The sequence below is a fragment of the Dendropsophus ebraccatus genome, chromosome 7, assembly GCF_027789765.1.
Source record: "Dendropsophus ebraccatus isolate aDenEbr1 chromosome 7, aDenEbr1.pat, whole genome shotgun sequence".
Lineage (NCBI taxonomy): Eukaryota > Metazoa > Chordata > Amphibia > Anura > Hylidae > Dendropsophus > Dendropsophus ebraccatus.
This window is the reverse complement of record NC_091460.1, coordinates 4229608-4252501: the sequence shown is the minus strand read 5'-3', so window position 1 is coordinate 4252501 and position 22894 is coordinate 4229608. Positions and strand designations below refer to the sequence as shown.

General features: G+C 48.0%; 1 protein-coding gene across 1 annotated transcript; it reads left to right on the top strand.

The window, feature by feature from the left end:
- Nucleotides 1-17163: 17163 nt before the first annotated feature.
- On the top strand, nt 17164-22474 carry LOC138797221 (kazal-type serine protease inhibitor domain-containing protein 1-like). The gene is made up of 4 exons (XM_069977058.1): nt 17164-17741; nt 18471-18631; nt 18864-19011; nt 21915-22474. Exons 1-4 carry the CDS (start codon nt 17288-17290, stop codon nt 22019-22021), a joined length of 870 nt encoding a protein of 289 aa, XP_069833159.1. The 5' UTR covers nt 17164-17287; the 3' UTR covers nt 22022-22474.
- Nucleotides 22475-22894: the final 420 nt, after the last annotated feature.

Here is a 22894-nt window from a genome sequence, read left to right as displayed (position 1 = left end):
CCGGCTGGGTGACGGAACGGCCGATCTCTGCACGAATCAGCTTGCGCTTGCATCAGAGCTTCCCATAGCACACGGTGAAGCGAGCGGCCGGAGCCTCTCGCTTCACTGTGTGAACTGACAGGTCTTTCTGAGGCCGGAATTCACTGCATGGGATCCCGGCAGGAGCACATACGATGTGTGTACGCTCCGGCCGGGACCCCATTGAAAATAAGGCTATGTTCCACCCCTCAAAACTATCGCCGTAGCTCTGCAGCGAGAACGACGGCCGTAGTTTTACGTAGTGTGAACATAGCCTAAGGTTGTGTTTTCATTTTTTTCATCTGTCTCTACAAAAAACGGTTGCGTTTGTGTGGCTCCACTTTGATCCGTTTTTCCATTGACCCTCCTTATAAAAAAAAAAAAAACGGATCAAAACGCATTCATTTTTATAGTGTTTATACAGTGCTCTCTAATAATCCCATCCCCTCTATCATAGTGTATATACAGTGCTCTCTAATAATCCCATCCCCTCTATCATAGTGTATATACATTGCTCTCTAATAATCCCCATCACCTCTATCATAGTGTATATATACAGTGCTCTCTAATAATCCCATCCCCTCTATCATAGTGTATATACAGTGCTCTCTAATAATCCCATCCCCTCTATCATAGTGTATATATACATTGCTCTCTAATAATCCCCATCACCTCTATCATAGTGTATATATACAGTGCTCTCTAATAATCCCATCCCCTCTATCATAGTGTATATACAGTGCTCTCTAATAATCCCACCCCCTCTATCATAGTGTATATACAGTGCTCTCTAATAATCCCATCCCCTCTATCATAGTGTATATACAGTGCTCTCTAATAATCCCCATCACCTCTATCATAGTGTATATACAGTGCTCTCTAATAATCCCCATCACCTCTATCATAGTGTATATACAGTGCTCTCTAATAATCCCCATCCCCTCTATCATAGTGTATATACATTGCTCTCTAATAATCCCCATCACCTCTATCATAGTGTATATATACAGTGCTCTCTAATAATCCCATCCCCTCTATCATAGTGTATATACAGTGCTCTCTAATAATCCCATCCCCTCTATCATAGTGTATATACATTGCTCTCTAATAATCCCCATCCCCTCTATCATAGTGTATATACAGTGCTCTCTAATAATCCCCATCACCTCTATTATAGTGTTTATACAGTGCTCTCTAATAATCCCATCCCCTCTATCATAGTGTATATACAGTGCTCTCTAATAATCCCATCCCCTCTATCATAGTGTATATACAGTGCTCTCTAATAATCCCCATCACCTCTATCATAGTGTATATACAGTGCTCTCTAATAATCCCATCCCCTCTATCATAGTGTATATACAGTGCTCTCTAATAATCCCATCCCCTCTATCATAGTGTATATACAGTGCTCTCTAATAATCCCATCCCCTCTATCATAGTGTATATACAGTGCTCTCTAATAATCCCATCCCCTCTATCATAGTGTATATATACAGTGCTCTCTAATAATCCCATCCCCTCTATCATAGTGTATATATACAGTGCTCTCTAATAATCCCATCACCTCTATCATAGTGTATATATACAGTGCTCTCTAATAATCCCATCACCTCTATCATAGTGTATATATACAGTGCTCTCTAATAATCCCCATCACCTCTATCATAGTGTATATATACAGTGCTCTCTAATAATCCCATCACCTCTATCATAGTGTATATACAGTGCTCTCTAATAATCCCACCCCCCTCTATCATAGTGTATATATACAGTGCTCTCTAATAATCCCCATCACCTCTATCATAGTGTATATACAGTGCTCTCTAATAATCCCATCACATCTATCATAGTGTATATATACAGTGCTCTCTAATAATCCCACCCCCTCTATCATAGTGTATATACAGTGCTCTCTAATAATCCCATCCCCTCTATCATAGTGTATATATACAGTGCTCTCTAATAATCCCACCCCCTCTATCATAGTGTATATACAGTGCTCTCTAATAATCCCATCCCCTCTATCATAGTGTATATATACAGTGCTCTCTAATAATCCCCATCCCCTCTATCATAGTGTATATACAGTGCTCTCTAATAATCCCCATCACCTCTATCATAGTGTATATACAGTGCTCTCTAATAATCCCCATCCCCTCTATCATAGTGTATATACATTGCTCTCTAATAATCCCCATCACCTCTATCATAGTGTATATATACAGTGCTCTCTAATAATCCCATCCCCTCTATCATAGTGTATATACAGTGCTCTCTAATAATCCCATCCCCTCTATCATAGTGTATATACATTGCTCTCTAATAATCCCCATCCCCTCTATCATAGTGTATATACAGTGCTCTCTAATAATCCCCATCACCTCTATTATAGTGTTTATACAGTGCTCTCTAATAATCCCATCCCCTCTATCATAGTGTATATACAGTGCTCTCTAATAATCCCATCCCCTCTATCATAGTGTATATACAGTGCTCTCTAATAATCCCATCCCCTCTATCATAGTGTATATATACAGTGCTCTCTAATAATCCCATCCCCTCTATCATAGTGTATATATACAGTGCTCTCTAATAATCCCATCACCTCTATCATAGTGTATATATACAGTGCTCTCTAATAATCCCATCACCTCTATCATAGTGTATATATACAGTGCTCTCTAATAATCCCCATCACCTCTATCATAGTGTATATATACAGTGCTCTCTAATAATCCCATCACCTCTATCATAGTGTATATACAGTGCTCTCTAATAATCCCACCCCCTCTATCATAGTGTATATATACAGTGCTCTCTAATAATCCCCATCACCTCTATCATAGTGTATATACAGTGCTCTCTAATAATCCCATCACATCTATCATAGTGTATATATACAGTGCTCTCTAATAATCCCACCCCCTCTATCATAGTGTATATACAGTGCTCTCTAATAATCCCATCCCCTCTATCATAGTGTATATATACAGTGCTCTCTAATAATCCCACCCCCTCTATCATAGTGTATATACAGTGCTCTCTAATAATCCCATCCCCTCTATCATAGTGTATATATACAGTGCTCTCTAATAATCCCCATCCCCTCTATCATAGTGTATATACAGTGCTCTCTAATAATCCCACCCCCTCTATCATAGTGTATATACAGTGCTCTCTAATAATCCCATCCCCTCTATCATAGTGTATATATACAGTGCTCTCTAATAATCCCATCCCCTCTATCATAGTGTATATATACAGTGCTCTCTAATAATCCCACCCCCTCTATCATAGTGTATATACAGTGCTCTCTAATAATCCCATCACCTCTATCATAGTGTATATACAGTGCTCTCTATCATAGTGTATATAACCCTCATCATCTCTATAACTGTATACAGTGTGATAACCCTCATCATCTCTATAACTGTATACAGTGTGATAACCCTCATCATCTCTATAACTGTATACAGTGTGATAACCCTCATCATCTCTGTTCCTGTATACAGTGTGATAACCCTCATCATCTCTGTTCCTGTATACAGTGTGATAACCCTCATCATCTCTATGACTGTATACAGAGTGATAACCCTCATCATCTCTGTTCCTGTATACAGTGTGATAACCCTCATCATCTCTATAACTGTATACAGTGTGATAACCCTCATCATCTCTGTTCCTGTATACAGTGTGATAACCCTCATCATCTCTGTTCCTGTATACAGTGTGATAACCCTCATCATCTCTATGACTGTATACAGAGTGATAACCCTCATCATCTCTGTTCCTGTATACAGTGTGATAACCCTCATCATCTCTATGACTGTATACAGTGTGATAACCCTCATCATCTCTATGGCTGGGTTCACACTACGTATATTTCAGTCAGTATTGTGGTCCTCATATTGCAACCAAAACCAGGAGTGGATTGAAAACACAGAAAGGCTCTGTTCACATAATGTTGTAATTGAGTGGACGGCCGCCATTTAATGGCAAATATTTGCTGTTATTTTAAAACAACGGCTGTTATATTGAAATAATGGCAGTTATTTACTGTTATATGGCGGCCATCCACTCAATTTCACCATTGTGTGATCAGATCCTTTCTGTGTTTTTAATCCACTCCTGGTTTTGGTTGCAATATGAGGACCACAATACTGACTGAAATATACGTAGTGTGAACCCAGCCTTAAACTGTATACAGTGTGATAACCCTCATCATCTCTATAACTGTATACAGAGTGATAACCCTCATCATCTCTATGACTGTATACAGTGTGATAACCCTCATCATCTCTATAACTGTATACAGTGTGATAACCCTCATCATCTCTGTTCCTGTATACAGTGTGATAACCCTCATCATCTCTGTTCCTGTATACAGTGTGATAACCCTCATCATCTCTATAACTGTATACAGAGTGATAACCCTCATCATCTCTATGACTGTATACAGTGTGATAACCCTCATCATCTCTATAACTGTATACAGTGTGATAACCCTCATCATCTCTGTTCCTGTATACAGTGTGATAACCCTCATCATCTCTATAACTGTATACAGAGTGATAACCCTCATCATCTCTATGACTGTATACAGTGTGATAACCCTCATCATCTCTATAACTGTATACAGTGTGATAACCCTCATCATCTCTGTTCCTGTATACAGTGTGATAACCCTCATCATCTCTGTTCCTGTATACAGTGTGATAACCCTCATCATCTCTATAACTGTATACAGTGTGATAACCCTCATCATCTCTATGACTATACAGTGCGATAACCCTCATCATCTCTGTTCCTGTATACAGTGTGATAACCCTCATCATCTCTGTTCCTGTATACAGTGTGATAACCCTCATCATCTCTATGACTATACAGTGCGATAACCCTCATCATCTCTGTTCCTGTATACAGTGTGATAACCCTCATCATCTCTATAACTGTATACAGTGTGATAACCCTCATCATCTCTATGACTATACAGTGCGATAACCCTCATCATCTCTGTTCCTGTATACAGTGCGATAACCCTCATCATCTCTGTTCCTGTATACAGTGTGATAACCCTCATCATCTCTGTTCCTGTATACAGTGTGATAACCCTCATTATCTCTATAACTATACAGTGTGATAACCCTCATCATCGCTATGACTGTATACAGAGTGATAACCCTCATCATCTCTATGACTGTATACAGAGTGATAACCCTCATCATCCTGATGACTTTGTGTAATGGGAGGTGATGGTCTGGATGTGATGACGGTCCCATTGTTTGTGTTGTCGCTGCTCTAATCTTCTATTCATGAGATGATTGTAATGTCATCATGAAGGAGCTGGGCCCTCACCATGGGGGACGATTACCATATTCTTACCCCTCTCATTTGTGTCTCAATGGCGTCCGACTCAGCCGACATTCATCTCATTCATCTGCACTTCAGGTGCCCGTACCTGTTATACCACTCCTGAGTGACGTTCAACAATGAGCTGACGTCATCTGATACCGCGTCGCTCCTGATTTTCTATTCGATAAACAAAAGGTCTTTTGTTCAGTAAAGATCGTTCACGTGAACCATTCGACAAGTGATGTGTGCGCTAAAGTTCTTGTAGATCGCTGGTCATGTACAGACCCTATACACGGTTCGTCTGTCATCTGAGCGGTCGTGGGATCATTCATATGGTCCTTTGCTTCCATCTTTCCTTGGCTGCACTTCCCCTATTACACGGAGAGATGTGCTGTCAAGGGAAAAGGACTCAAACCATCAGCAGACAAACAGGAGTTTGCTTGTTCTTTGGTCAACCGCTGGGCCTAATACACAGGGCAGTGTTGGTTTGTTTGGCTGACCGTCGGGCCTAATACACAGGGCAGTGTTGGTTTGTTTGGCTGACCGTCGGGCCTAATACACAGGGCAGTGTTGGTTTGTTTGGCTGACCGTCGGGCCTAATACACAGGGCAGTGTTGGTTTGTTTGTTTGGCTGCCGGGCCTAGTACACAGGGCAGTGTTGGCCTATTTGGCTGACCGTCGTGCCTAATACACAGGGCAGTGTTGGCTTGTTTGGTTGACTGCTGGGCCTAGTACACAGGGCAGTGTTGTCCTGTTTTACTGACCACGGGGCCTAGTACACAGGGCAGTGTTGGCCTATTTGGCTGACCACTGGGCCTAGTACACAGGGCAGTGTTGTCCTGTTTTGCTGACCACTGGGCCTTGTACACAGGGCAGTGTTGGCCTGTTTGGCCGACCACCGGGCCTAATACACAGGGCAGTGTTGGCTTGTTTGGTTGGCCGCCGGGCCTAGTACACAGGGCAGTGTTGGCTTGTTTGGTTGGCCGCCGGGCCTAATACACAGGGCAGTGTTGGTCTGTTTGGCAGATCACCGGGCCTAGTACACAGGGCAGTGTTGGCCTATTTGGCTGACCATCGGGCCTAGTACACAGGGCAGTATTGGCTTGTTTGGTTGGCTGCTGGGCCTAATACACAGGGCTGTGTTGGCCTTTTTGGCCGACCACCGGGCCTAGTACACAGGGCAGTGTTGGTTTGTTTGGTTGGCCGCCAAGCCTAATACACAGGACAGTGTTGGCCTGTTTGGCTGACTGCTGGGCCTAGTACACGGGGCAGTGTTGGCCTGTTTGGCCGACCACCGGGTATAATACACAGGGCAGTGTTGGCTTGTTTGGTTGGCCGCCGGGCCTAGTACACAGGGCAGTGTTGGCTTGTTTGGTTGGCCGCCGGGCCTAATACACAGGGCAGTGATGGTCTGTTTGGCAGATCACCGGGCCTAGTACACAGGGCAGTGTTGGCCTGTTTGGCTGACCATCGGGCCTACTACACAGGGCAGTGTTGACCTGTTTGGATGACCGTCGGGCCTAGTACACAGGGCAGTGTTGGCCTGTTTGGCTGACCGCCGGGCTTAGTAAACAGGGCAGTGCAGGCTTGTTTGGTTGGCCGCTGGGCCTTATACACAGGGCAGTGTTGGCTTGTTTGGTTGGCCGCCGGGCCTAGTACACAGGGCAGTGTTGGCTTGTTTGGTTGGCCGCCGGGCCTAATACACAGGGCAGTGTTGGTCTGTTTGGCAGATCGCCGGGCCTAGTACACAGGGCAGTGTTGGCCTATTTGGCTGACCGTCGGGCCTAGTACACAGGGCAGTGTTGGCTTGTTTGGTTGGCTGCTGGGCCTAATACACAGGGCTGTGTTGGCCTTTTTGGCCGACCACCGGGCCTAGTACACAAGACAGTGTTGGCCTGTTTGGCTGACTGCTGGGCCTAGTACACGGGGCAGTGTTGGCCTGTTTGGCCGACCACCGGGCCTAATACACAGGGCAGTGTTGGCTTGTTTGTTTGGCCGCCGGGCCTAGTACACAGGGCAGTGATGGTCTGTTTGGCAGATCACCGGGCCTAGTACACAGGGCGGTGTTGGCCTGTTTGGCTGACCATCGGGCCTAGTACACAGGGCAGTGTTGACCTGTTTGGATGACCGTCGGGCCTAGTACACAGGGCAGTGTTGGCCTGTTTGGCTGACCGCCGGGCCTAGTACACAGGGCAGTGCAGGCTTGTTTGGTTGGCCGCCGGGCCTAATACACAGGGCAGTGTTGGCCTGTTTGACCGACCGCTGGGCCTAGTACACAAGGCAATGTTGGCCTGTTTGGCCGACCGCCGGGCCTAGTACACAGGGAAGTGTTGGCCTGTTTGGCTGATCGCCAGGCCTAGTACACAGGGCAGTGTTGGCCTATTTGGCTGGCCACCGGGCCTAATACATAGGGCAGTGTTGGCCTGTTTGGCTGACCGCCGGGCCTAGTACACAGGGCAGTGTTGGCCTATTTGGCTGGCTGTCGGGCCTAGTACACAGGGCAGTGTTGGCCTATTTGGCTGACCTTCGGGCCTAATACACAGGGCAGTGTTGGTTTGTTTGGTTGGCTGCCGGGCCTAGTACACAGGGCAGTGTTGGCCTATTTGGCTGACCGCCAGGCCTAGTACACAGGGCAGTGTTGGCCTATTTGGCTGGCCACTGGGCCTAATACATAGGGCAGTGTTGGCCTGTTTGGCTGACCGCCAGGCCTAGTACACAGGGCAGTGTTGGCCTGTTTGGCTGACCGTCGGGCCTAGTACACAGGGCAGTATTGACCTGTTTGGCTGACCGTCGGGCCTAGTACACAGGGCAGTGTTGGCCTGTTTGGCTGACCACCGGGCCTAGTACACAGGGCAGTGCAGGCTTGTTTGGTTGGCCGCCGGGCCTAATACACAGGGCAGTGTTGGTTTGTTTGGCTGACCGTCGGGCCTAGTACACAGGGCAGTGTTGGCTTCTTTGGTTGACCGTCGGGCCTAGTACACAGTGCAGTGTTGGCCTGTTTGGCTGACCGCCAGGCCGAGTACACAAGACAGTGTTGGCCTGTTTGGCTGACTGCTGGGCCTAGTACACTGGGCAGTGTTGGCCTGTTTGGCCGACCACCGGGCCTAATACACAGGGCAGTGTTGGCTTGTTTGTTTGGCCGCCGGGCCTAGTACACAGGGCAGTGATGGTCTGTTTGGCAGATCACCGGGCCTAGTACACAGGGCAGTGTTGGCCTGTTTGGCTGACCATCGGGCCTAGTACACAGGGCAGTGTTGACCTGTTTGGATGACCGTCGGGCCTTGTACACAGGGCAGTGTTGGCCTGTTTGGCTGGCCACCGGGCCTAATACATAGGGCAGTGTTGGCCTGTTTGGCTGACCGCCGGGCCTAGTACACAGGGCAGTGTTGGCCTATTTGGCTGGCTGTCGGGCCTAGTACACAGGGCAGTGTTGGCCTATTTGGCTGACCTTCGGGCCTAATACACAGGGCAGTGTTGGTTTGTTTGGTTGGCTGCCGGGCCTAGTACACAGGGCAGTGTTGGCCTATTTGGCTGACCGCCAGGCCTAGTACACAGGGCAGTGTTGGCCTATTTGGCTGGCCACTGGGCCTAATACATAGGGCAGTGTTGGCCTGTTTGGCTGACCGCCAGGCCTAGTACACAGGGCAGTGTTGGCCTGTTTGGCTGACCGTCGGGCTTAGTACACAGGGCAGTGTTGACCTGTTTGGCTGACCGTCGGGCCTAGTACACAGGGCAGTGTTGGCCTGTTTGGCTGACCACCGGGCCTAGTACACAGGGCAGTGCAGGCTTGTTTGGTTGGCCGCCGGGCCTAATACACAGGGCAGTGTTGGTTTGTTTGGCTGGCCACTGGGCCTAATACATAGGGCAGTGTTGGCCTGTTTGGCTGACCGCCAGGCCTAGTACACAGGGCAGTGTTGGCCTGTTTGGCTGACCGTCGGGCCTAGTACACAGGGCAGTGTTGACCTGTTTGGCTGACCGTCGGGCCTAGTACACAGGGCAGTGTTGGCCTGTTTGGCTGACCACCGGGCCTAGTACACAGGGCAGTGCAGGCTTGTTTGGTTGGCCGCCGGGCCTAATACACAGGGCAGTGTTGGTTTGTTTGGCTGACCGTCGGGCCTAGTACACAGGGCAGTGTTGGCCTATTTGGCTGGCCGCCGGGCCTAGTACACAGGTCAGTGTTGGCCTATTTGGCTGACCGTCGGGCCTAATACACAGGGCAGTGTTGGTTTGTTTGGTTGGGTGCCGGGCCTAGTACACAGGGCAGTGTTGGCCTATTTGGCTGACCGTCGTGCCTAATACACAGGGCAGTGTTGGCCTGTTTTGCTGACCACGGGGCCTAGTACACAGGGCAGTGTTGGCCTGTTTGGCTGACCGCCGGGCCTAGTACACAGGGCAGTGTTGGCCTATTTGGCTGACCACGGGGCCTTGTACACAGGGCAGTGTTGGCCTGTTTGGCCGACCACCGGGCCTAATACACAGGTCAGTGTTGGCTTGTTTGGTTGGCCGCCGGGCCTAGTACACAGGGCAGTGTTGGCCTGTTGGGCCTAGTGTTGGCTGACTGCTGGGCCTAGTACACGGAGCAGTGTTGGTTTGTTTGGCTGACCTTCGGGCCTAGTACACAGGGCAGTGTTGGCTTGTTTGGTTGACCGTCGGGCCTAGTACACAGTGCAGTGTTGGCCTGTTTGGCTGGCCGCCGGGCCTAGTACATAGGGCAGTGTTGGCATATTTGGCTGGCCGCCGGGCCTAGTACATAGGGCAGTGTTGGCCTGTTTGGCTGACCGCCGGGCCTAGTACACAGGGCAGTGTTGGCCTATTTGGCTTGCCGCCGGGCCTAGTACACAGGGCAGTGTTGGTTTGTTTGGTTGACTGCCGGGCCTAGTACACAGGGCAGTGTTGGCATATTTGGCTGGCCGCCGGGCCTAGTACACAGGGCAGTGTTGTCCTGTTTTGCTGACCGCCGGGCCTAGTACACAGGGCAGTGTTGGTCTGTTTGGCTGATATTTGCCCGGGGTAATACAGCTTGTGACAGAACGTTCCCTAAAAGATCATAACAAGAGCATCCTATTAGTTGGGCTGATGTTGGCCCGATCAATAATGTAAACGAGCGCCGATCTACTAGATCAGCGTTCGTCTAATGAGCCTTTTACACGGCTCGATGATCGTTAAGCAAAGCCGGATATATTCTTAGCAACGTCCGTCCAGCCCTTGGCCTAAACTACTATACATCACTTCTCCACGCTCTTGGTTTTCTCCTGCCCTCTGCTTTCACTCCTGACGCCGCGGTTGGAGCTTCAAATCGGTCTCTGAGCTGACAGGCAGCTCAGCCAATCACTGTCCGGGACTGATGCCGGGAAGCGACCAGAGAGCAGGAGAAGACCAGGAGCGTGGAGAGGTGATGTATCACAGTTTATTCAATTGTTAGTTGTCGGACACGCATCGCTATTACACGCTGTGGTCGGCAGCCGATGATTTTGGTGTCAGACATGATCAGCTAATGATCGCTGTCATTGGCTGATCGTTTTCTCTATTACACGGAGCAATAATTGACCGAGTCGACCAATTATCGCCCTTAATAGGGCCCTTAATAGGGCCAATCCTTTTGTTCTCAGATACTTGGCTTTCACCTTCTCTCTCCTAATTTCAAACATATGAACACTTAGGGCCCTATTCCACGGGACGATTATCGTTCAGATTATCGTTAAATCGTTCGAATCTGAACGATAATCGTTCGGTTGAAATGCAGTTAACGATTAACGACCGAACGAGAAATCGTTGATCTTTTAATAAGACCTGGACCTATTTTTATCGTTGCTCGTTCGCAAATCGTTCGCATTGAATAAGACATCGTTCGGTCGTTCTCAATAGATACGAACGCAATAGCGAATAAATAGCGAAGAGAAACGATCGCAATTACGATCATAAGTAACGATTATCGTTCCATGGAAATGAGTGAACGTTTTCAGGTCTTTCGCAATAGCGGTCGTTTGAGATCGTTAATCGTTAACGATTATCCAAACGATAATCGTCCCGTGGAATAGGGCCCTTAGTCAAGTTGAACATGCATGTGTCTGAGGGAAATCAGGAGAGATTGGTTTAAGTGTATAGCTTCATAGAGATTGTGTACCGGTAACACTGATGTTGATGGGAGAAAGGGGATTGTCCTGTAAGGCTATGTTCACACGTGGTAAGACACTTGCCGTTCTGTGACCTGGCCAGGTCACAGAACGGCCGGTGTCTGAGAAGAACCTCCCGGCCGGTACTGCAGTGTATACACTCCGGCCGGGATTCCATAGAAGGCAGCACTATGTGAGTTCAGTATTAATCACGGCCGTTGTTTATACGGCCGTGATTACTACGTAGCTTACGTAGTGTGAACATAGCCTAAAACTGGATACCTATGCGGTCACATCTCCAGGAGACAGTAAAGGTGCCCATGCAATTTCTATTAGTCATCTGAACATGCCACTGATGTAAGGTTTATGGGGGACTCCCGACTCTTCACCGACAGATGATGCATTTTTGTAGCCCGACCCCTTGTCTTTGGAGGGATAAGCTGGCACCAGAGCAGTTTGGCTGTGATAGTTTGTCTGACTGTTATTGTGGGTGTATGGCCACCCTCAAGCTGTTGATCGTTGTATTCCGCGGAGTCCCATTAGAGGGGCCAGGGCTATCTGTAACTGGTCTGATCTTGGTGTTCGGAGCTTTTTTAAAGAGCCTTTAGTTCTGTGGTGGGGCCCTGTTAGCGATCACTTGATCAGCTGTTGGCCCCGCATCCCGTTTTACACGGGGAGATGTCAGGTTGGCCCGATCAGACAATGAACTAAAGTGTACACTACAGTGTCTCTAGAGCTCTAGTAACCGGCATGGACTTGACATCTTTTTGTAACCATACTATGTCCTGGTGGTTTTCTTAGTACGGCTGATTTGACTGGAAGAGTCCACTCTCTAGTAGGTGTTAAAATGTCTTAAGAAAAATTATTTTGATGGGCCCGTAGGGAAGATCTCTCCATCAAACAGACAAGGAAAGAGCATAAACTTGTGTGAGTTCATGATTGATGCTTGTTCTAATTTTACGTGTATTCCGTAAAGTATGTACAGAGCAATGTCCCATTGTGTTCAGAGATTTCTGCTCTGTTGTCCACACGGCGGAGTTTACGGGTGGAACGTTACCCCATAGACCCGTTTTCCGTCCAAAGAATTGACATGTCAATTCTTTAGGTGGATTCCGCCAGAGAAATCCCATGGAAATTAGTGGGGCCTTGAATTTCCGCTTTTTGCTCAAATTCTGCACCTATTCCGCCAGAGCTGAAGAATAGGAAATTTCAAAAAGAAAACTTTCCTTTCAATTCCTTGCTTATTACTCAGTGTGAACATCCCCTTATAGCTAACTATGTATAGTATGATATTGTGTTAAGGACCTTTTACACAGGAGCATTGCTGGAAAAACTCCTTTGGACCAGTGGGAATATGCCCAATGTACTGCGCCAAAATATATCGCTGTCAGTCGCATGAACATTATCGTAATTGTTTGCGTGGCCCAGTTTCTGGATTAGTTGTGCCCCCTAAAGGCACTGCAATTGAGTGCCAATCTCACTGTAGATAGTTCTATGTACTGTTTATGGATATATAATATAATAATGGCAGTCACGGGAAGATTCACATGGGAGTGCACAGCCCAACAATCTGTATGGCCATATAACAATATATAAGTTACAATGGAGGAGTGGCCCCAAGGGTTATAGCTGGAATGTGATGGCTCCTGGGCATTGTTCGGGGCTCCTCGTTAAGCAGATAACAGTATTACTATTCATGACCCCCCTCTCCTTTCTGTGTCCTCATTACACTGCCCCATTGTACCAGAGTTTACTCCTATAACAGAATTAGCTCCTCTGGGATTACAAAAACATCATGTCCTTTCCACAGCAATAGCCCTATGTGCAGAATGTAAATATCTGGCTTTATTATGGAGGCTGAGGCTTGTTGAGGGGTCAACCAGGCCCTCTTTGTCTTTGCAGCCCCCCATGGAGCGTTTATTTCCAGCTGCTTTTGTGTTTGTGGTGGTTTTTGTGTTCAGTTTATGGCACTTTACTATCCAAACACAAAGGTGTCCACAAACACAATGCAAGTCCAGGCCTGGTTGCAACAAGCCAACGATGCCCCGAGATGTGTGGACACTCCTCATCTCGTTCCCTCATGTAGATACGTATGTCCTCCAGCAAATTTTACACGTTCCCTCATTTCCAATGGAAAACGCAGCTTCTAAAAGGGAAGAAAAAATAACATGTACAATGAGGCGTGTGGCCAGAAACCTGAGAAAATCACACAGTATGTTTTTTGCCTACCAAGCTGAGGCAAAGGTCTTGCTACTCTTGTAGGAAGATGAGCACTCATCATCTTACATAACTTTAAACCCATACAACTTCATGTCAACCCCAACACACACTCACTCTAAGCACTTGGTCACTGGTTCACGCACCGTTACCTGCATTATACTATTTATAAAAGATGGCGGCACCATTTTGGCAATGAAACACTTCATGCCCTCTGCCTTTTGTCTCCAACCCTCCTCTCATAGTCTGTAAGCTCTAAGGAACAGGGCCCTCACTCCTCATGTTTGACTTGGGGGCTATATTGTGCATGTCTGATTTGTGTTCATGTTTCCCCAGAATTGTAAAGTGCTACAGTATATGTTGACGCAAAATAAAAAGTAATATTGTCTCCATCATAAATAGTCCCATATCTACCCATCTATCAGAAGAGGTCCTTGTCAACATCATAAATAGTCCCATATCCACCCATATATTCAGAAGAGGCCTTGTCTCCTCCATACATAGTCCCATATCCACCCAGCTTTCAGAAGAGGTCCTTGGCTCCACCATACATAGTCCCATATCCACCCATCTATCAGAAGGGGTCATTGTCTCCCCCATACTCACCCAGCTATTAGAAGTGGTCTTTGTCTCCCCCATACATAGCCCCATACTCACCCAGCTATCAGAAGGGGTCATTGTCTTCCCCCATCCACCATCCTCCATTCTCTATTTACATGAAGTTGTCATCTTCTTGACATTGTCTATCCTTCCTTTACATGAAGTGGTCATCATTCCACAATTGTTTATCCTCTTAACATAAAGTGGTCATAGAAACATAGTTAATAAGGTTGTAGAAAAACAAGAGTCCATCAAGAAAGAAAGACAGAGTGATGGGGTGTCGAGTCCCTGCAGTTGGCAGCGTTGGATGTAGGTGAAACCTTGACAGGCGCTGACCGCAGGTACTACTAAAACCACATTTATTTGTCTCAAGGAACAACGCGTTTCAGGGTACAGGGGACCCCTTTCTCAAGTCAGGGAGACATGTCCTATATCTACTATGGGTCAGCGCCTGTCAAGGTTTCATCTACATCCACTGCTGCCAACTGCAGGGACTCGACACCCCACCACTCTGCATTTCCCGTGGGACCCAGTGGCTCAGGATCCCAGCAACCTAGAAACCTGTAGCTGCTCCGACCTCCATCATTCTCTTCACTGAGAGCATTTTTAGATGTTGTGCTCAGAGTACAACATCATAAGGTGAGCAAACCTAAGTACCTTTGTTTTTACCACCTTTCTTCCGGATTTCACCCTATGGCACCTCCATATCTCTTTTAACTTTCCATCTCAAGAAAGAAAGTTTATCATCTTCTTGACATTGTCAATTCTCCATTAACATATTTAAGGTGGTCAAATTACCACCATAGACTGTCCTTTCTTTACAAAAAGTGGTCATCTTTTTACCATCATCCATTCTTTGTTTACATGAATTGGTCATCCTTCCACCATTTTCTTTCATAATTTTACATGAAGTGGTCATCTTCCCACCATAGATTGTCCTTTCTTTACATGAAGTGGTCATCTTCCCACCATAGATTGTCCTTTCTTACATAAAGTGTTCATCTTCCTACCATACATTGTCCTTTCTTACATGAAGTGGTCATACTCCCACCATAGAGGGGTCATCGGGTCATCTTCCCGAGGCAGGAATCGTGGGAGGAGCATGAGGCATGAGTGAGCGTCACGTTGGCTAGCAGGACCGTGGTGAGCGCAGACCCTATCCCGCGGTTGATGGCGTGCTGAGAACCGACGAGGGCAAACTAACCTCTGAGCGCATGCAAGCTGCACATTGGAGATTCTCTTTCCTGGTGCGGTGAAGCTCTCCTGGGAAGCTGGGATGGACGTTGCGGACCGTGAGGCAAACCGTGTTTTAGTGGCAGTGGAGGACGTGTCTGCTTGCGGGGTCCGGAGCCGACAGTGCAGGAGACAGCCGGTGTTGTAAAGAGACTCGTGCACACTCTCTGAGGACATGGGGGTGAGACGCTGGCCCGAAGCGATATAGAAGTGGTCATCTTCCCACCATAGATTGTCCTTTCTCTACATGAAGTAGCCATGTTCCGACCATAAATTATCCTTTCTTACATGAAGTGGCCATCTTCCCACCATACATTGCCCTTTCTTTACATGAAGTGGCCATCTTCCCACCATACGTTGTCCTTTCTAACATGAAGTGCTCATCTTTCCACCATACATTGTCCTTTCTTACATGAAGTGTCCATCTTCCCACCATACGTTGTCCTTTCTAACATGAAGTGCTCATCTTTCCACCATACATTGTCCTTTCTTACATGAAGTGTCCATCTTCCCACCATACATTGTCCTTTCTTACATGAAGTGGTCATCTTTCCACCATACGTTGTCCTTTCTTACATGAAGTGGTCATCTTCCCACCATAGATTGTCTATTCGTTACATGAAGTGGCCATCTTCCCACCATACATTGTCCTTTCTTACATGAAGTTTCCATCTTCCCACCATAGATTGTCCTTTCTCTATATGAAGTGGTCATCTTTCCACCATAGATTGTCTATTCATTACATGAAGTGGTCATCTTCCTACCATAGATTGTCCTTTCTTACATGAAGTGGTCACCTTCCCACCATACATTGTCCTTTCTTACATGAAGTGGTCACCTTCCCACCATACATTGTCCTTTCTTACATGAAGTGGCCATCTTCCCACCATACATTGTCCTTTCTTACATGAAGTGTCCATCTTCCCACCATACATTGTCCTTTCTTACATTAAGTGGTCATCTTTCCACCATACGTTGTCCTTTCTCTACATGAAGTGGTCATCTTTCCACCATACATTGTCCTTTCTTACATGAAGTGTCCATCTTCCCACCATACATTGTCCTTTCTTACATGAAGTGGTCATCTTTCCACCATACGTTGTCCTTTCTTACATTAAGTGGTCATCTCCTCACTATGGATTGTAAAGGTTTCATGGGGCAGGAGGGCACATACATCCCGGATTTCATGAGGAAGACAAATGTGAATATGAAATTTTAGGTGATAGCAGATAGTTCTTTTATGGTGCAGTTCTGAAGGGTTGAAGTTGCCATCACATTATTCTATTGGTGTGTGTAACTTTTATTGTAGAGGTCAGCATCACCTGATGCCTCAGTCCATACATGACAACAGATAATTTCAACCTCAAGAGTATCCGATGCCTGACTTATTTAATAAAGAAATCTGGATTCAAGTAAAATAGTTCTCATAATTATGTCCCTATCCTATGCAGTGGTTATAGGTATGTGCCCCCCAGCCTCATGTCCACACACGTCCAGGGGTCCAGCAGCTTGGGGCACTTGAGTGTTAGCTCTTATTGAATGCATCCCTCCTCCACCATAAAACTTGTGTAAATGAGCAGTCCACAGGTAACAAGCCTAAGGGGGCACAATAGGGGGTAGGGGGCAGGGAAGGTCACATGAAAGCCTTGGTGTCGTGTAAAGGACTGATCCAGGTGGGGTAATGTAACACCCCCAGCCTCTATAAAACCCTCTGCAGCTGACTCTGCCTCTCTCAGACCTCACTGACCACCATGTCTTCCGTCCAGTCCCTGTTGCTGGTGTTGTTGATCCTATCCTTCTCTTCCCCAACCTTGCTTTGGATTTTGCCCTATAAAGGATGGTTCAATGAGGTAGAGGGCAAAGAGAACTGTCCACCATGTCAGGAATACCACTGCCCCCGAGTGCCTCGTCGCTGCCTGGCTGGAAGAGTGAAGGACCGCTGCAACTGCTGCTGGGAATGTGCCAACATGGAGGGGCAACTGTGTGACCTGCCATCGCAGAAACCGCACTATGGCACCTGCAGGGAGGGCTTACTGTGTCAGGTGGTGGCGGGGTACAGCGAGGAGCCCCAGTGTGTCTGCCCCACTCAGGAGAACGTGTGTGGGACCGACCGCAAGACCTACAAAAACATCTGCCGGCTACAGGATGCCGTACGCACCCGCAAGAGAGTCCTCAGCCTGGCGCACACCGGACCATGTCAAGAAGGTAAGCCCATCAATAATGCAGGAAAGGGATGGGGGGGACTGTAGGGTGCAAAGATGGGGGAATAACTGATGTCTGTGTATTAGGAGGAGGGGTCAGTGTCCTGATGCCTGTGTATTAGGAGGAGGAAGGGTCAGTGTCCTGATGCCTGTGTATTAGGAGGAGGAGGGGTCAGTGTCCTGATGTCTGTGTATTAGGAGGAGGAGGGGTCAGTGTCCTGATGCCTGTGTATTAGGAGGAGGAGGGGTCAGTGTCCTGATGCCTGTGTATTAGGAGGAGGAGGGGTCAGTGTCCTGATGTCTGTGTATTAGGAGGAGGAGGAGGGGTCAGTGTCCTGATGTCTGTGTATTAGGAGGAGGAGGAGGGGTCAGTGTCCTGATGTCTGTGTATTAGGAGGAGGAAGGGTCAGTGTCCTGATGTCTGTGTATTAGGAGGAGGAGGGGTCAGTGTCCTGATGCCTGTGTATTAGGAGGAGGAGGGGTCAGTGTCCTGATGTCTGTGTATTAGGAGGAGGAGGGGGTCAGTGTCCTGATGTCTGTGTCCAATAATATGAATACGCAGAAATCGTAATGTGCCCATAAGATCAGACTGACCTCCCCCCCCTCCCGGGCCCAGAACGTTCTGATGTTTGGCTTTGTTGGTGTTGATGGCTCTGTGGACTATGAGGCGGTGGCCATTCGCGTGTGTATGATAGTCGGGGCAGCTTTATAACGGACTCTCTTGTCTCCACAGCCCCGCTTCTGATCAGTTCTCCTCGGGACACAGTGGCCGTAGTTGGTCGCAGCGTCCTTCTGGGCTGTGAAGTTTCTGCACAACCAACAGCGGAGATAGAATGGAGAAAGGAGGGGATGGACAGACCACTGCCTGGGGATCACAGCCATGTCATTGTACAGGTAAGCCATTAATCAGGTCTGCTGTATCTCCACCCCACACCATGTATGGGCCCCCCTGCTATCCATCATGTATAAACCTCACTGTATATAATGTATACACCATAGTGTAGAAGATAGAGACCATCCCTACCTGGCCACCTCCATTCCTTCATATGGAATACAATGTATACACCTCAGCTCTGCGAAGTGAGCTCATCTCCTGATGTTTCTCCATGTTTCTCTTTGGGCACAGTCTCGTGGAGGACCTCAGCGGCATCTGGGGACTGGTTGGCTGCAGATTCATCAGGTCAAGCAAAGGGATGCCGGCTTATACACCTGCCGGGCATGGAATATGTTTGGAGAAGTGTCCGGATCAGCAAGACTGCACATCATCCCACCAGGTGAGACATCCATGATGGAAAATAGTCATCTATAGTTGATTGCCATGTGCGCAGTGGACAATGGTCCTCCACACTTGTTTTTTTTCACCCACACCGGAGCACGTTCCTCCACACTTGGTTTTTTCACCCACACCAGAGCATGTTCCTCCACACATGGTTATCTCATCCACACCGGAGCACGGTCCTCCACACATGGTTATCTGATCCACACCGCAGCATGGTCCTCCACACATGGTTATTTCATCCACACCAGAGCACGTTCCTCCACACATGGTTATTTCATCCACACCAGAGCATGTTCCTCCACACATGGTTATTTCATCCACACCAGAGCACGTTCCTCCACACATGGTTATTTCATCCACACCAGAGCATGTTCCTCCACACATGGTTATCTCATCCACACCGCAGCATGGTCCTCCACACATGGTTATCTCATCCACACCGCAGCATGGTCCTCCACACATGGTTATCTCATCCACACCGCAGCATGGTCCTCCACACATGGTTATCTTATCCACACCGCAGCATGGTCCTCCACACATGGTTATCTCATCCACACCGGAGCACGTTCCTCCACACATGGTTATTTCATCCACACCAGAGCACGTTCCTCCACACATGGTTATCTCATCCACACCGGAGCATGGTCCTCCACACATGGTTATCTCATCCACACCGGAGCACGGTCCTCCACACATGGTTATCTCATCCACACTGCAGCATGGTCCTCCACACATAGTTATCTCACCCACACCGCAGCATGGTCCTCCACACATGGTTATCTTATCCACACCGCAGCATGGTCCTCCACACATGGTTATCTTATCCACACCGCAGCATGGTCCTCCACACTTCATTATCTCATCCACATCGGAGCATGGTCCTCCACACATGGTTATCTCATCCACACCAGAGCACGTTCCTCCACACATGGTTATCTCATCCACACCGGAGCACGTTCCCCCACACATGGTTATCTTATCCACACCGCAGCATGGTCCTCCACACATGGTTATCTCATCCACACCGGAGCATGGTCCTCCACACATGGTTATCTCACCCACACCGGAGCACGTTCCTCCACACATGGTTATCTCACCCACACCGGAGCACAGGCCTCCACACATGGTTATCTTATCCACACCGGAGCATGGTCCTCCACACATGGTTATTTCATCCACACCAGAGCACGTTCCTCCACACATGGTTATCTTATCCACACCGGAGCACGGTCCTCCACACATGGTTATCTTATCCACACCGGAGCATGGTCCTCCACACATGGTTATCTCATCCACAATCCACACCGGAGCATGGTCCTCCACACATGGTTATCTCATCCACACCAGAACACGTTCCTCCACACATGGTTATCTCATCCACACCAGAACACGTTCCTCCACACATGGTTATCTCATCCACACCAGAGCATGGTCCTCCACACATGGTTATCTCATCCACACCGGAGCACGTTCCTCCACACATGGTTATCTTATCCACACCGGAGCATGGTCCTCCACACATGGTTATCTTATCCACACCGGAGCATGGTCCTCCACACATGGTTATTTCATCCACACCAGAGCACGTTCCTCCACACATGGTTATTTCATCCACACCGGAGCACGTTCCTCCACACATGGTTATCTCATCCACACCGGAGCACAGTCCTCCACACATGGTTATTTCATCCACACCAGAGCACGTTCCTCCACACATGGTTATTTCATCCACACCGGAGCACGTTCCTCCACACATGGTTATCTCATCCACACCGGAGCATGGTCCTCCACACATGGTTATCTTATCCACACCGGAGCATGGTCCTCCACACATGGTTATCTTATCCACACCGGAGCATGGTCCTCCACACATGGTTATTTCATCCACACCAGAGCACGTTCCTCCACACATGGTTATTTCATCCACACCGGAGCACGTTCCTCCACACATGGTTATCTCATCCACACCGGAGCATGGTCCTCCACACATGGTTATCTTATCCACACCGGAGCATGGTCCTCCACACATGGTTATCTTATCTACACCGGAGCACAGGCCTCCACACATAGTTATCTCATCCACACCGGAGCACGTTCCCCCACACATGGTTATCTTATCCACACCAGAACACGTTCCTCCACACATGGTTATCATATCCACACCGGAGCATGGTCCTCCACACATGGTTATCTTATCCACACCGGAGCATGGTCCTCCACCCATGGTTATTTCATCCACACCAGAGCACGTTCCTCCACACATGGTTATTTCATCCACACCAGAGCACGTTCCTCCACATATGGTTATCTCATCCACACCGGAGCATGGTCCTCCACACATGGTTATCTCATCCCCACCGCAGCATGGTCCTCCACACATGGTTATCATATCCACACCGGAGCATGGTCCTCCACACATGGTTATCTCATCCACACCGGAGCATGGTCCTCCACACATGGTTATCTCATCCACACCGGAGCATGGTCCTCCACACATGGTTATCTCATCCACACCGGAGCATGGTCCTCCACACATGGTTATCTCATCCACACCGGAGCATGGTCCTCCACACATGGTTATCTCATCCACAATCCACACCGGAGCACGGTCCTCCACACTTGGTTTTTTACCCACACCAGAGCATGTTCCTCCACACCGCAGCATGGTACTCCACACATGGTTATCTTATCCACACCGCAGCATGGTCCTCCACACATGGTTATCTTATCCACACCGCAGCATGGTCCTCCACACATGGAGGGTGCTCCTCCAAATTTCTTTACTAAGTGCTTCATACCCCCCTTACATTTTTTTCCTATGGGACCCCATGAAACCTTGCTACCCTCCTGGTCACCTCTGTAGACATAGTAATGATGATGTTTGTCTTGTTCCCTCAGATTCTCCACAAGCCTCACAAGTCACCCATCACCTGGTTGGGGTCTTCGATGTGTCAGACGATGAGGATGACCTGTCCAGAGAGGGGCCTTCAGGGTCACACGAGTGAAGATGAGTAGAGGAGCAGGCACTTTGTGTGGCCAGACAGAGAATCATTGTAATAGCTTGGAGAAGCCGCTGTAATAGATCAGTGATACCAACATTAATGGACACGATGGAGCTGCTCCGGAGTGGGGGGCCCTAGCTCATACGGGAGCTGCCCACCCACTCTATGGCCTTAATGCTGGATGTATATTTTCTGATGCTGTCACCAGTCAGACATTTTATTGGCTCTCACTCTTTGGTTTTTGTTACCTTTAATGGGATCATATCTCAGTATTGTTACACATAGTGGCATGTACCCCATATCAGTCACCATGTCCCAAGGCGCCATCACCACTAAATGAAGACTAGACCACCAAGGGTACGACTAGCAAGTCACCTGTGATACCCTATGGCACCTACGTGATACCCTGGGGTGCAGTGAGTAGGTAACAGGCCTGTGTTGTGGTGAAGGCATCATCCATACGACCACCGCGGACTTCTACCCAAGCCATTCTCCTGCATTGTCACTGGACCGGGGGGGGGGGGGGGGGACTGTATATAGGAGATATTCACTATCAACATAAATAAATATTGTAAATACAAAAAGAACAATAACTGAGTGATGTGATGTCTATAGGACTGCCCTGCCTGAAGTATAACTTAAACCTCTGACTTCTGTCCCATCCATTCCGCCATACCTCATGGATCCCTGACCCCTCCCACACCATGCAAAATCATCACCGACTCCCCCCACACCATGCAAAACCACTAACTCCTCCCACTCTACATACCTCATGGATCCCTGACCCCTCCCACACCATGCAAAATCATCACCGACTCCCCCCACACCATGCAAAACCACTAACTCCTCCCACTCTACATACCTCATGGATCCCTG